Source organism: Camellia sinensis, chromosome 13, assembly GCF_055761805.1.
Source record: "Camellia sinensis isolate YWXY chromosome 13, ASM5576180v1, whole genome shotgun sequence".
In the NCBI taxonomy this organism is placed as follows: Eukaryota; Viridiplantae; Streptophyta; class Magnoliopsida; order Ericales; family Theaceae; genus Camellia; species Camellia sinensis.
This window is the reverse complement of record NC_138973.1, coordinates 106,793,629-106,806,424: the sequence shown is the minus strand read 5'-3', so window position 1 is coordinate 106,806,424 and position 12,796 is coordinate 106,793,629. Positions and strand designations below refer to the sequence as shown.

The window sequence follows — 12,796 nt, the reverse complement described above, 5'->3', positions numbered from 1 at the left end:
CGCAGTATTTTGCTCAATCTGAACACACAGTTCATAACGCATTATTTTGCTCAATCTGAACACCTAGTTCATGATGCAGTATTTGCTCAATCCGAACACAGAGTTCATAACGCAGTATTTTGCTCAATCTGAACACGCAGTTCATAACGTAGTATTTGCTCAATCTGAACACGTAGTTCATAACGCAGTATTTGCTCAATCTGAACACCCAGTTCATAACGCAGTATTTTGCTCAATCTGAACACATGGTTCATAACGCAGTATTTGGTTTAGTTGGCATGCCGCTCATAACATAGCACACTGTTCAATCTTAACACGCAGTTCATAACACAGTATTTGGTTTAGTTGGCACGCAGTTCATAACCTAGCACACTGTTCAATCTAAACACGTAGTTCATAACACAGTATTCGATTTAGTTGGCACGCAGCTCATAACATAGCACAATTTGAACACTCAGTTTATAACACAGTATTATGTTTATTTGGCACACGACTCATAACACTGCTTAATCTGAACACGCAGTTCATAACACAGTATTCTGTTTATTTGGCACACGGCTCATAACACTGCTCAATCTGAACACGCGGTTCATAATGCAGTATTCAGTTTATTTTGAACACACAGCTCATACAGCACACTGGTCAATCTGAACACACAGTTCATAACGCAGTATTTTTTTATTTGGCACACGGCTCATAACACTGCTCAATCTGAACACACAGTTCATAACACAACATTCTATTTAATTTTGAAACTGAATACATCTGTTCATTCTAAATGCAGGTATCTTCCCGTTTGACATGGGGTTACGGGTCGATTACTGCGAGGGAGTGGTACATGGAGCTCCCAGATGCCGTTCGACATATTGTGGATGAGGCAGGGTTTGGCCCATTTTGTATGGCGTTGTCGCGTCATCCAGCGAGCAGGACCCTTCTGGGCGCACTTATGGAGAGATGGTGGGACACCACCAACTCCTTCCATTTTTCTGCCACTGGGGACATGACGATGACCCCGCATGACTTTTCCATACTGACGGGCCTTGACGTGGCGGGCCGGCTGATCCCATCCGATACCGATATGGGTGAGTGGGAGGCGGCTTGGACTTATCTGCTTGGAGCCCATCCGCCACCCTGTAGATCACCGGGCATGGTTAGGTACACCTGGTTTGCAGAGCAGTACAGAGGGACTACACCCGAGACTATTGAGGCCATACAGTAATATGTCCGGGGATTTTTGATGTTCCTCCTCGGGACCACTCTGTTCTCCGACAGGCGGAACACGGTCGGGCTATATCTACTCAGTGCTCTGGTGGACCTATCACAGGTCCGACACTTTGATTGGGGCGGCGCTGGCCATGCTGCCCTTTATTGCTACATGAGCGCGACCACCCAAGAGCGGGGGACCATAGTAGGTGGCTACTGGCGAGTCTGAGAGGTACATTATGCCCTATTGATTTACATTTCTACTTTTCATTATCTGTACACTGCACACGGCACACATTACATTCTGTACTCTACATTCTGCACTCAGTATTCTGCATTTTCTGTATATTCTTTATTCTAACAGCCACTGTCTTGCCTTTCACTGCTGTGGGTTTATGCCTACTTCCCGACACTCGCCCCTGAGCTTGAGGTTGAGGCACCCCTTGAGATCCCTTATTCACGCAGATTTGAGGGTCAGTGCCGGCCCAGGCCTCGAAAGACATTGCTATATCTCTGGCAGTATTTCGACACAGTGCGGGCGATCGAGGTAAACCAGAACTCTCAGTTCTTCATGCTTTCAGCTTTGATTCATCTTGTATATTTATGGCATCTAATCAGTTTATACACTTGCTATCCGCAGATCACTTTGCAGCCTTGGCTGGCGATGCCCGGGTATTCTCAGTTCCAGTTCGCCGGGGCATAGGGCTCCTTCCGATACAGGGTTTTGTTTGAGGGACCAGTCGGCAGAGCTTGGTTTCTCGGGGATCACTTCATGCGCTAGACGATGGGCAATCCCGCTCAGGAGATCCCCTCAGAACCTCCACTGGACATGCGGTTAACAGAGAGCCTCACTCCCTGGGAGGTTGACGACCTTATGCTGGGTGTCGATACAGTTCTTTTCCTAGAGGAGGGGGAGTACGCGACATACCGCCATACATACTTGATGCCTCCATTGACAGGTGTCCGTAATCCTATGAGGAGGGCTGCTGATATGCCGTCGTCGAGTCGTGCTCAAGCTGCAGATATCCCTTCCACTAGCAGGGCTAGCACATCGAGGAGTAGGGCTAAAGGAATGCCCTTGACTTGCCAGTATGTTGGGTGGCCAGATCTTCTGACCGAGCTGATGGGCTGGCAGTATGGGACGTCTTACCCGATTCCACTGGAGCCTCCATTGCCCGATCATCGATACGTCAATGACCCTGACTCACCACCGGTATGCTCCACAGTTTTCATTTATCACTCAGATATTTAGACATTCATTCATTCACTGATGACTGGAACTTGCATCTGCAGCCTCCCAGAGAGTATACTGAGGGGTTGCTCGGAGTGGTGGCCTCACTCAAGAGCATGGTCCTGCGAATGGAGACGCTGCTGTACGCCTCCGGCATTCCGATACTTTTCAATTTCCATGCATTTACCATACTTCTGATGACATATGGAAACTAAACATTTCACTACATTGATTCATTGCATGTATAGAGCACATCTGACACATCACATTCACATACTATATCTGCATGCACACACTCTATGTACCATTCTTGCATTTGATATCTGACATACATACTCTGGCTGATGTATTCAAAACTGCCTTTTCAGGTCACACCACTGCAGGCCGGGCCATCTAGGCCTTCTCGATTAGCTGGGAGAGGGGCCTCGACTCGCGGCTGAGGGAGACTTAGAGCACCTATCAGACATGACGAGGAGTCCAGCCAGGAGGAGGAGTCAGCACATCCACAGTCAGAGACATCTGCAGGCAGGGATGACGACTCCGGTTCTGGTTCTGAGGATGAAGGTGACGCCGAGGAGGATTCCGAGGACGGTGACTCTAATTCAGACAGGGGTGTCGACGGCGATGGTGCAGAGGGTGCTCAGCCGAAGAGGGTGAAGAGGGCGTCTCGGTCTTGAGCTTGATAGCACTGATGTGGATGTTCCTGCTTTATTTTTCTTTTTACATGTAGTTGTAGCACATTGTACAGCTTAGGCAGTTTTATTTTCTTAAAAACTTGTACCCTTTTGTAAAATGTTGTAAAAAAGAAGCTATGATGGAATGAAAATAACTTTTTGTTCAAAAAGTGTTGCATTTGTATTCTTCGCATCGCATCGCATCGCATCATTTTGCACAAAAATGAGATTGAATGGAAACTGAACATTCATGTATTGCCAAGTTAGGTAGTGAACGAACATAACAAACTAAACAACTTAACTCACTGAGAAACAACGAAACCTTAAGAAGTTTACAACTCGATAAGCAACGAGCAATAACTCGATAAACAAAGAGCAACAACTCGATAATCAAAGAGCAACAACTCAATAAGCAAAACTTAACAACTCGATAAGCAAATGCATTTTGGACAAACAAAGCGACGGAACGCATCCGAAACAGAGGTAAACTCGGACCTTGAACAATCTCACCACACGGGAAAGCTAGAGACGCTCTTCTGGAGACAAGAAAAAGGCTGCAGACCACTTTTTGATCATGGCCGACCAGTTTTTTGTTCTGCAGGCCAGGAGAAGTAGCTGGCTGACCAGAAAAACTGGTCGGCCGACCACTTTGCCTGGGGACCTTCAGTTTTCTGACACTTGTCCTCCAAAAAGTGCCTTATCCTCTATAAAGGTTCCAGCTTCGTGGTTCCCTCATTCCAACTCAGTTTTGCACCAAAATGGAGGCATTTCTTGTCGAAAATCTCACAAATTGGATTGCTACCTTGGATGGCTTGGAAAATTTGAACTTCTGGGGCTTCGGTATAAATGCACTATTCATTCTGGGTCGCACCTCGCTGCGTTTTATGTTCCTTCATGCCGCGGCAAGGTTTTGGAATCCGATCACCCATGTTTTTAGCTTTGGTAGATAAGAGATATGTCCCACTTTTGAAGAGTTCCAAGCTTTGATGGAGTCTGAACACGAGGAAGAGATTTTGCCACAATTCCGCTTCGGCCACATCCAAGCCTTAGGACAGATGTGTGGGCTCACTATGCATGACGCTCGATTTTTGATCCGCGATGGGAAATTGGACATCCCGAGCTTGGTTTATCGATTTTCTGATGCCGGTGACCGCGACGATCATCACAGGTAGGGTTTTCGGTGACATGCGCTTTGCTTGTGCACGCTGTCTCATTTTTTGTTTGCCTCAGGCTCCGGAGGATATAACGTCTGTTTGATTGAGGTTGCCCAAGGCTTAAAAGAGGGCAAGAGCTGCATTGCCATGACACTGGCTAAGACATTAATGGGTTTGAATGCCTTCCAACGCCAAGAGACGACTAGATTCGTGGGGAGTCCACTACTGCTGCAGGTAATGTTTCCCACCCTATCTCACATATATTTCTCACATCACTTAGCCCTCAGGCTCGATTTTTCTCTCAAAACCATTTTTCTCACTTTTCTCTCCACGTACACCTCTCTATTCTTTAATCTCTCATTTTTCATCCCTGCCCAGATATGGTTGATGGATAAATTGAAGGTTGTGGACTCATGCCCAACATATTCAGCTCGCGGCTATTTCTTCCGATGACGTCTAGTCGATGCCCCTGATAAGGGATGGTGGTGCGAATGGATGTGCAGTCTATCCACTACCAGTATTGCTTGGCGTTGACCTTGGCTCAATCTGCCGGCAATGAGTTACAGCATGTCTCGCCAGCCCGGGATTTAGTTGATTGGCCTGACACACTATGTCTTTTACTTCCCATTCCGATTCTGGCGTCAGTTTGGACATGATCAGACTTGCCCAGCAGAGGGGATAGAGTACCCAGCTGCATTTCCAGTTCGAGGCACACAGCTAGCTTGGTATGCCACAGCATGGAGGATGAGAGAGCTTCTAGCCCCCACTCCCACCTTCAGTTGCACCCTCTCTGATGAGTGCATAGCTTGGATTGATGAAGAGGCACAGATTGGGCCTACTTTGGCATCAGAGGCTTCGACCAGCTCTGGGAGGGGGGGGATGCAGGAACACCTGACTATGCCCCGAATTTATTTGCTTTAATCAGTACTTTCTAGTTTTCTTTATGAATGTAATAAAAAGCAACTTCAATTTGTATTCAAGAGTAGGAGAACTCTGTAATGAAATCAATGTAATTGAAGGTTGTGGGTACTGAAAATTTTTCGTTTGGTCCAAAAATGGTCTAAGTCGTAAAAAGATTAATTTGAGCAAAATCAACTTTTATTAAAACTTTTCAAAACCATTTTCGATATGGATCAAAACTGGACACACCCGAGATCAATCACTGAGATGTACAACCCTGGATCCCAGCAACTGGAAAGTTGCCCCTAGTCTGACTATCACTGCACTGGACATCACAACCGAGTTCTTGAATGTAGAATAGACAAAGATGACCAACATGATCAGATGGACGAAGTTGATTTGGAAGTGTTTATGGCTGGACTTCAGGATGAAGTTGCCTACATATCCCAAAGATGGGAATCAAGCCTTACGTAGTTCGGTTCAGGTTCACTCGTGTATTAACATTCTCCTTTTACGCTCTAACTTTTGCCAAGGCCGTCCTTTCTGCGTTTTCAACCTTGTGAGTTCAGTTTTTATTATTTCAAATTTTTCATGCTCTAACTTTTACCTAGGTCGCCCTTTCGGGCTTTCGGCCTAGCGAGACACTCAGGGATAGTATTTCTTCAACTTGTCCATGTTGATCGGCTGGGAGAACTCTAGGCCATCTAAGTCCATCGGAACGACAGCTCCACCCGACCAAATAAACTTGATGATGTAAGGGCCAGTCCAATTGGGTCTGAACTTGCCCTTAGGGTCGTGGATGGGAGCTCGATTGTCTTTGAGCACTAGATCCCCTTCCTTCAAATTCCTGGACTTAACCTTCTTGTTGAAAGTCCTGGCAATTCTCCGTTGATAACCCTGAACGTGATACAGTGCTTTCAGCCTTCTTTCATCGAAGAGCATGAGTTCTTCGAACGTGCTTTGCTGCCAATCTGCCTCAACTATCTGACACTCAGCCAATACCCGTAATGACGGAACCTCAACTTTGATAGGCAAAACAGCCTCCATCCCATAGACCAAAGAATACAGAATTGCTCCAGTAGAAGTTCGAATTAAAGTCTGGTAGCCCCAAAGAGCAAATGGCAGCTTATCATGCTAGTCCTGGTAAGTTTCCACCATCTTCTGTAGAATGTGCTTGATGTTCTTGTTGGCGGCCTCAACTGCTCCGTTGGTCTGCGGCCGATATGTAGATGACTTATGAAAAGCCACGTTGTACTTCTCCAACAAATCGATCACCTCCTTCTTGAAGTGGGAACCATTATCCGAAATAATCTCGTTCGGGACCCCGTAGCGACAGAAGATATTGTTCCTGATGAACTTAGCGACATTCGATGCCTTCAACACCGCGTAAGATTGGGCCTCAACCCACTTCGTAAAGTAGTCTATCGCTACCAGAATGTACTCATGCCCGTTGGACCCTTTCGGAGTGACAACCCCAATCACATCAATCCCCCAGACTGAAAATGGCCATGGCAAAGTCATGTTGTACAACTTCGATGGCGGAATGTTCATACGGTTTGCATGGATCTGACATTTGTGGCATCGCCGGACAAAGCCAATACAATCCTCCTCCATGGTGGACCAGTAATAACCCTGTCTAAGGATCTTCCGAGCTAGCATCACCCTGTTTACGTGCGCTCCGCACTATCCTCCATGGATGGTCTCCATCAGGCGCTTGGATTCTTCAGCATCAACACATAGTTTATGCATCCCGAGATGACCTCTCTTGTACAGTTTACCCCCGCAGACGATGAACTGAGCAGCCATTCTTCGAATTGCCCTCTTATCCTTGGCATTTGCCCCTGGTGGATACGTCTCTTTTTTCAAGAAGTTCCAGACATCATAATACCAGGGATTCTCATCTTGTACTTCATCTACGGTAGCAATCAGCTCGTAGGCCGACATGAATTTCTGTTCGATAATGATCGGACGCATCCGGACTCCGAAAGGGACGTCTATCATAGAAGATAGAGTTGCTAACAAATCAGCAAACCTATTGTTCTCTCTTAACAGATGGGCAAAATTTCGCTTCTCAAACCGAGGAATCAGAACGTCCAAGGTCTGGTGATAGATTCTCATTTTTTCTTCTTTAACTTTCCAATTTCCTTTAGCTTGAGATACAACAAGGTTCGAGTCCCCGATGACATCTAACCATTTTGCCCCTAGTTCTAGGGCGGCTTCTAATCTAGTGATACATGCCTCATATTCTGCCTTATTGTTCGATACTCTGAACCGGAGTTTGAATGTTAAGGGTATGCAAGAATTATCGGGTGCTATCAGCAACACCCTATCCGATACCCGTATTGGTTTGACGCTCCGTCAAAGTACATCGTCCAAGTCTGTTCTTCGACATGCAGAATGGCCTTGTCTGGGAACAAATACTCAACTGCTTCATCCCCTTTGACTGGGTGATCGGCTAGGAACTCCGCTACCGCTCTCCCTTTCACTGACTTGCGCGTCATGTACTTCAGATCAAATTTGGAAAACAGAAGCAACCAACGGGCTAGCCTACCCGTAAGTGCGGGTTTCTCGAAGAGATATTTGATGGGATCTAATCTTGAAACTAGTATTACGGAGTGAGCTAACAGGTAGTGCCGCCGTTTCCTGGTAGCCCATACCAAGGCCAGACAAGCCTCCTCCAGCAGAGTGTAGCGGGTCTCGTAATCCAGCATTTTCTTGCTCAGGTAGTAGATAGCTTTCTCCACTTTGTCCTCAGACTCCTGTGCGAGCATGCAGCCCATTGTAGTTTCAGTCACTGAAAGGTACAGAATCAACGGTTTCCCTGGCTCAGGCAGTGACAACACAGGTGGGTTCTGTAAATATTGCTTGATCTGTTCAAAAGCAGCTTGGCATCGGTCGTCCCATTGGAACTTCTTTCCTTTCTTCAGGAGACCAAAGAGTGGTTCACAAGTCAAGGTTAATTTTACAATAAACCGTCTTACAAATTGCACTTTACCCAGAAAGCTTCGCACCGCCTTTTCAGTCCTTGGTGGTGGAATTTCTAAGATGGCCTTGATTTTCGAAGAATCGACCTCGATACCTCTCTGTGTGATCAAGAACCCCAACATTTTTCCTACTGCAACACCAAATGTACATTTCTAAGGATTCAGCCGCAACCGATACTCTCTGATCCATTGAAAGAATTTTTGCAGGGCGGTGTAGTGGCCCTCTCTTTCCTTGGACTTGACAATCATGTCGTCCACATACACCTCAACGTCTTTATGGATTATGTCGTGCAAAATTGTGGTCGTAGCCCATTGATACGTAGCCCCAGCATTCTTCAGCCCAAACGGCATCACCTTATAACAATAAGTTCCCTACGGGGTGGTGAAATCAGTCTTCTCCCGGTCTTCGGGTGCCATCAAAATCTGATTGTAGCCTGAAAACCCATCCATAAATGAGAGCAATGCATGCCCAGTAGTGAAGTCCACTAATTTATCGATATGCGGCAAAGGAAAGTTGTCCTTCAAACTGGCTTTGTTCAAATCCCTGAAGTCCATACATACCCGAATTCTGCCATCCTTTTTCGGTACCGGAACTATATTGGCCAACCAAGTTAGGTATTCAGATACCAGCAGGAACCCTGCGTCAATTTGCTTGGTGACCTTTTCTTTGATCTTGAGAGCCCAATTCGGGCGGATCCTTCGGAGTTTTTGCTTAACAGGTCGGGCCTCTGGGTCAAGAGAGATTTGGTGCTGTACAATCTCAGGATCGATTCCAGGCATGTCTTCGTAGGACCACGCGAAAACATCTTTGAAATCTTTTAACAAAGCGACTAAGCGCTCGCACTCCTCCAAAAACAACGTGGACCCGATCTGGACCAGCCGTGGGTCCTTCTCAGTACCCACATTAATTGTGGTGATTTCATCAACCAGCGGTTTTACAAACCTCTCCTGCTCTTGATCAAGCAAATATTTCAAAATCGGAGGAATTTCTTTCTCGTCGTTTTCATCAAAATTTTGAAAGTCTTGATTAATGCAATAAATTAAGGGCACAAAAAAGTACTCGAAAGCCACAGCCGCACAATTCTCATTAATCACTTCCAAATCGCCTGATTCCTCTGTTACAACAGACTCAAAGGAAAAAGAAAAGGACGACCTAGACAGGACTATGGCATCCGGGTTGTCACCCCCAAGAATACCAGACTCAGACTCAGACGAGCTGGAACTTGATTCCGACTCCACAGGCTCAGTGAAATAAGATTCCGGCTCACTACCTGACCCGGTGTTGCTCGATAAAAAGCCCTCCTCGTATTGCCAGACGAGGGAGGCTGCGATGGATGCATCTAGAATGTTTGAAGGTAGGCTCACAGCCATTTCATTCCCGATCATAGAAACTGAGAAGTTATCCCCCAAGAACTCCTGTACGACCTGTGGATCTGAGAGTAGACAAGTCTGTGCTACCCCCATTTCAAACTCTGTGCTGTCGGAATCCTCCTCCTTGCACTGTTCAGCCTCAGCTGGTGGGTCTGTCTGCTCTTCAGTAACATCATCCCTGGACAATTACAAGTCAAAGAAAATCTCAAATCCCGGCAACCGCCGCCTCTCCGCGTTTAGCCATGGCTCTAGGAAGCTGCAGAACGGGAAGTCTTCCCCCTCCCGAACAAAGCGTCCGTTTAGGGTTCCCTAGATAGGTTGGTGCATCAACTCATAATGCTTCCCGGCTTGCTTGGCTTTGGCTCTTCCAGCCATCTCTTTGCCTTTCCTCACCCAGTTCTTTTTGGTAGGCAGATAACCTAGGCCAAAGGTATACGGGTTGTGCGGCACGTCGGCCGATGCTGCAATGCCCTTCCGCCCACTTCTCCCTAATCCTATTCCAGGGATGTGCTAGAGCTTGTTCATGAGGTACACAGACTGTGCACTGATGTATAGCCCCTCATCAACAGCTAAGATATTCTGTACAACCCGGGCCTTGACTAGGGTGAACCTTGAAAAAAACACATCCTCCGTGCCATGCCCAATCTCCAAAACTGGTGTGGACACCTCTGGTGGTGGATGGATTGAAGAATTTCCAAAAAGTATAGCCACCCCCTTCCCGTGGGGGTACATCAACATTTGGTGTAGGGTGGAAGAGACCGCCTTTACTTGGTGCAGCCACGGCCGCCCCAGGAGTAGATTGAAGGTTGTGGGAACGTCCAAGACATGAAAGTCAATATCCTGTTGTCCTGGACCAACCTGAGTCTGAATATGTACAGTCCCAATCACCTCTCTGCTGGTATTATCATATGCCCGTATCACCTGGGCAGTAGGCACGAAGTCCGTGGGCTTCAACCCAATTGCATATACCGTCCTCAACGGACACACGTTGATAGCAGATCCTATGTCAACAAGGACCATTGGAATCCATTTCTCTCTACACTCGACAGAGATGTAGAGTGGTTTGTTATGATTTGAGCCCTCAGGATGCAGTTCCTTGTCAGTGAAGGTCAACGTCGGGGAAGCTCCTCCCGAAAAAACCAACCCTACCAGTTGTTCAGGCATGGTGTTGATTGAAAGTTTGGCTTTCTCCATCGCAGAAAGGACAGCCTGTCTATGAACTCTTGAGGCCATAAGCAGTCCCCAGATGGAGATGTCTACTTGTATCTTCTTAAGCTGTTTCAGCACAACCTCTTCCTCAAGTAGTTTTTCTTTCTGCCTTTCCACCTCCTTGTCCTTCTCGGACGCCTCTGGTTGATCCAAGTGTGGGGCTTGAAATACCGCCCACTCCTGGTCATGTGGTCTATTTCGCCAACATACCAGGTATCATCCGGTTTGCTCTGCCCCCAATCTTCATCGGTGTGGGCAAGACATAAGTCGTCGTCTTTCCACCACATACCATTGGCAACCGACAGACACCTATCCGGTTCCATTGTAATTATTTATGTGCGCACGACACATTCCGTCCCTGCAGGGGCTTTGGCCTTTCTAGCTCTCTCTAGAACTTCGATCTTTTCCTGTTCAAACTGCTTCAGTACAGCATGCTGGTCAGTATCTTCTGTGCTCAAACTACTCTGATCCCGACAAAATTCTTAACACCCGTGCTCTCCGGCGATCTATTCTGATTCCCGGCCATTCCAACCACTACTGATGTCCCCGTCTCTGACGGACCCCGTTCTGGCTGAAACTGCTTAACAATATCTGGCTCGTCGCTGAGCCACCGAGTACCTTCCACCGACCTTTCCAAATTGAACCAGTTGATAGTCACATCCCCTGGATCCTGTTCGTTGAAGAACTGCTTAACAATGTCCTCTTCCAGCTCAGCTAGGTCATCTAGCCCTTGACTAGGTCCATCTTCTCGAACTACACAGATCTCTGCCCCAACCGGCAGCTCTACTCTCGGCCTAACCTGGCTTGTTGAAGTAATGTAACCGCTCAGGTTATGCACAAAGCTTGCAGACTCCTCTGGCTCTAAATCCTCATTACCATCTGCCTCAGCAGTTGTCCCAATTCTATCTTCGATAGCAACCACCACCAATTCAGGTTGGGTTTGGGAGATGTCCAACATGCACAAGTCAGTGCTGTCAGGAATGAACACCTCCGGCTTGGATAGGTGGGAAGGGGTGATATATATGCTAGGGTCATATGACACAACCCCAGTTTGGATCAGGTTGATGCGTTTGGGAGGTGGAGCTTGGTTATGTGGTGGGAGTGGGTTAGTGGTGACGTTCGGCTTCTTTGGAGGCAAAATCACCCTGTTGTCGATGAGATCTTGAATCTCATGACGTAATCGAAAGCACTGGTCGGTTTCGTGACCATGCTGTTGGTGATAGGCATAGTACTTTGCCGGGTTATGTGAGGGAGGAAGCTTTTCTGGTAAGGGCCGCGGCTCTAGGGGCTTCAGGTGCCCTTTCTTGATCAAAACCCCCAAAGCGTTGGACAAAGACATGTATAGTGGGGTGAAGGTTCTTTGGCCTCGGGGTGCATACCTGGCTGTTTGCGAGCTACTTCCGGACGCACCGGTAAAGGGTGTAGCTGCAAGGGTTTTTGGAGTGGTGGTGCTGACCATGCCTACATCTGAAGCTCGAGCAGCTGCAACACTGCTTGTGCCTGCATTCGTACTGCGGTTGAATGCCCTCTTGGGCTGCTCTCTCTCATGGTCAATCAGACCTTGTTTCATGGCGTCCTCGATCTACATCCCGATCTCATGTAAATCTGCAAAGGTGGCTAGGGGGAGGATGATCATCTTTTGCATGAGTTTAGGCTGGAGGTTGCGCACAACCCTCTGTATCTGATCTTTATCAACCAGCCTGATGGTCATCATCGAAGCCTTGGCCCTCCAACGGGTCACAAAATCGGAGAAGCTCTCCTTTGGCTCTTGCCTAGTTGTCTCGAGATCACGAGTTGTGACCTCGATCTGCGTGTTGTAGGAGTATTGAGCTATAAAGGCCTCAGCCATCTCCTCCCAGCTTTTCTTAATAGAGTCCTCCAGCTTTGCATACCAAATAACCGCAACACCTGACAAGGTCCGGCCAAAGAGGGAAAGCTTCTGCAATCTAGAGAGGCCCATTGGCCTTAAGATATCTGAAAACAGCCGCAGGTGCACCATAGGATCTCTGGAACCATCAAAACGGTCTATGTACGGCATTTTAAACCGGTCTGATAGAGTCACGGCCGAGT

At 47.3% G+C, this 12,796-nt stretch overlaps 1 protein-coding gene across 1 annotated transcript in view; it reads right to left on the bottom strand.

Annotated features, from left to right (window-relative positions):
• The window catches only part of LOC145805613 (uncharacterized), a 73,426-nt gene extending 60,989 nt beyond the window's left edge, over window positions 1-12,437 (bottom strand). Inside the window, exons 1-2 of the mRNA XM_082900777.1 lie at window positions 12,313-12,437; window positions 11,190-11,628 (exon numbers count right to left, since the gene is read on the bottom strand). Coding sequence (XP_082756903.1) covers window positions 11,190-11,628; window positions 12,313-12,437 — 564 coding nt within the window. The remainder of the gene's footprint in view (window positions 1-11,189; window positions 11,629-12,312) is intronic.
• Window positions 12,438-12,796: the final 359 nt, after the last annotated feature.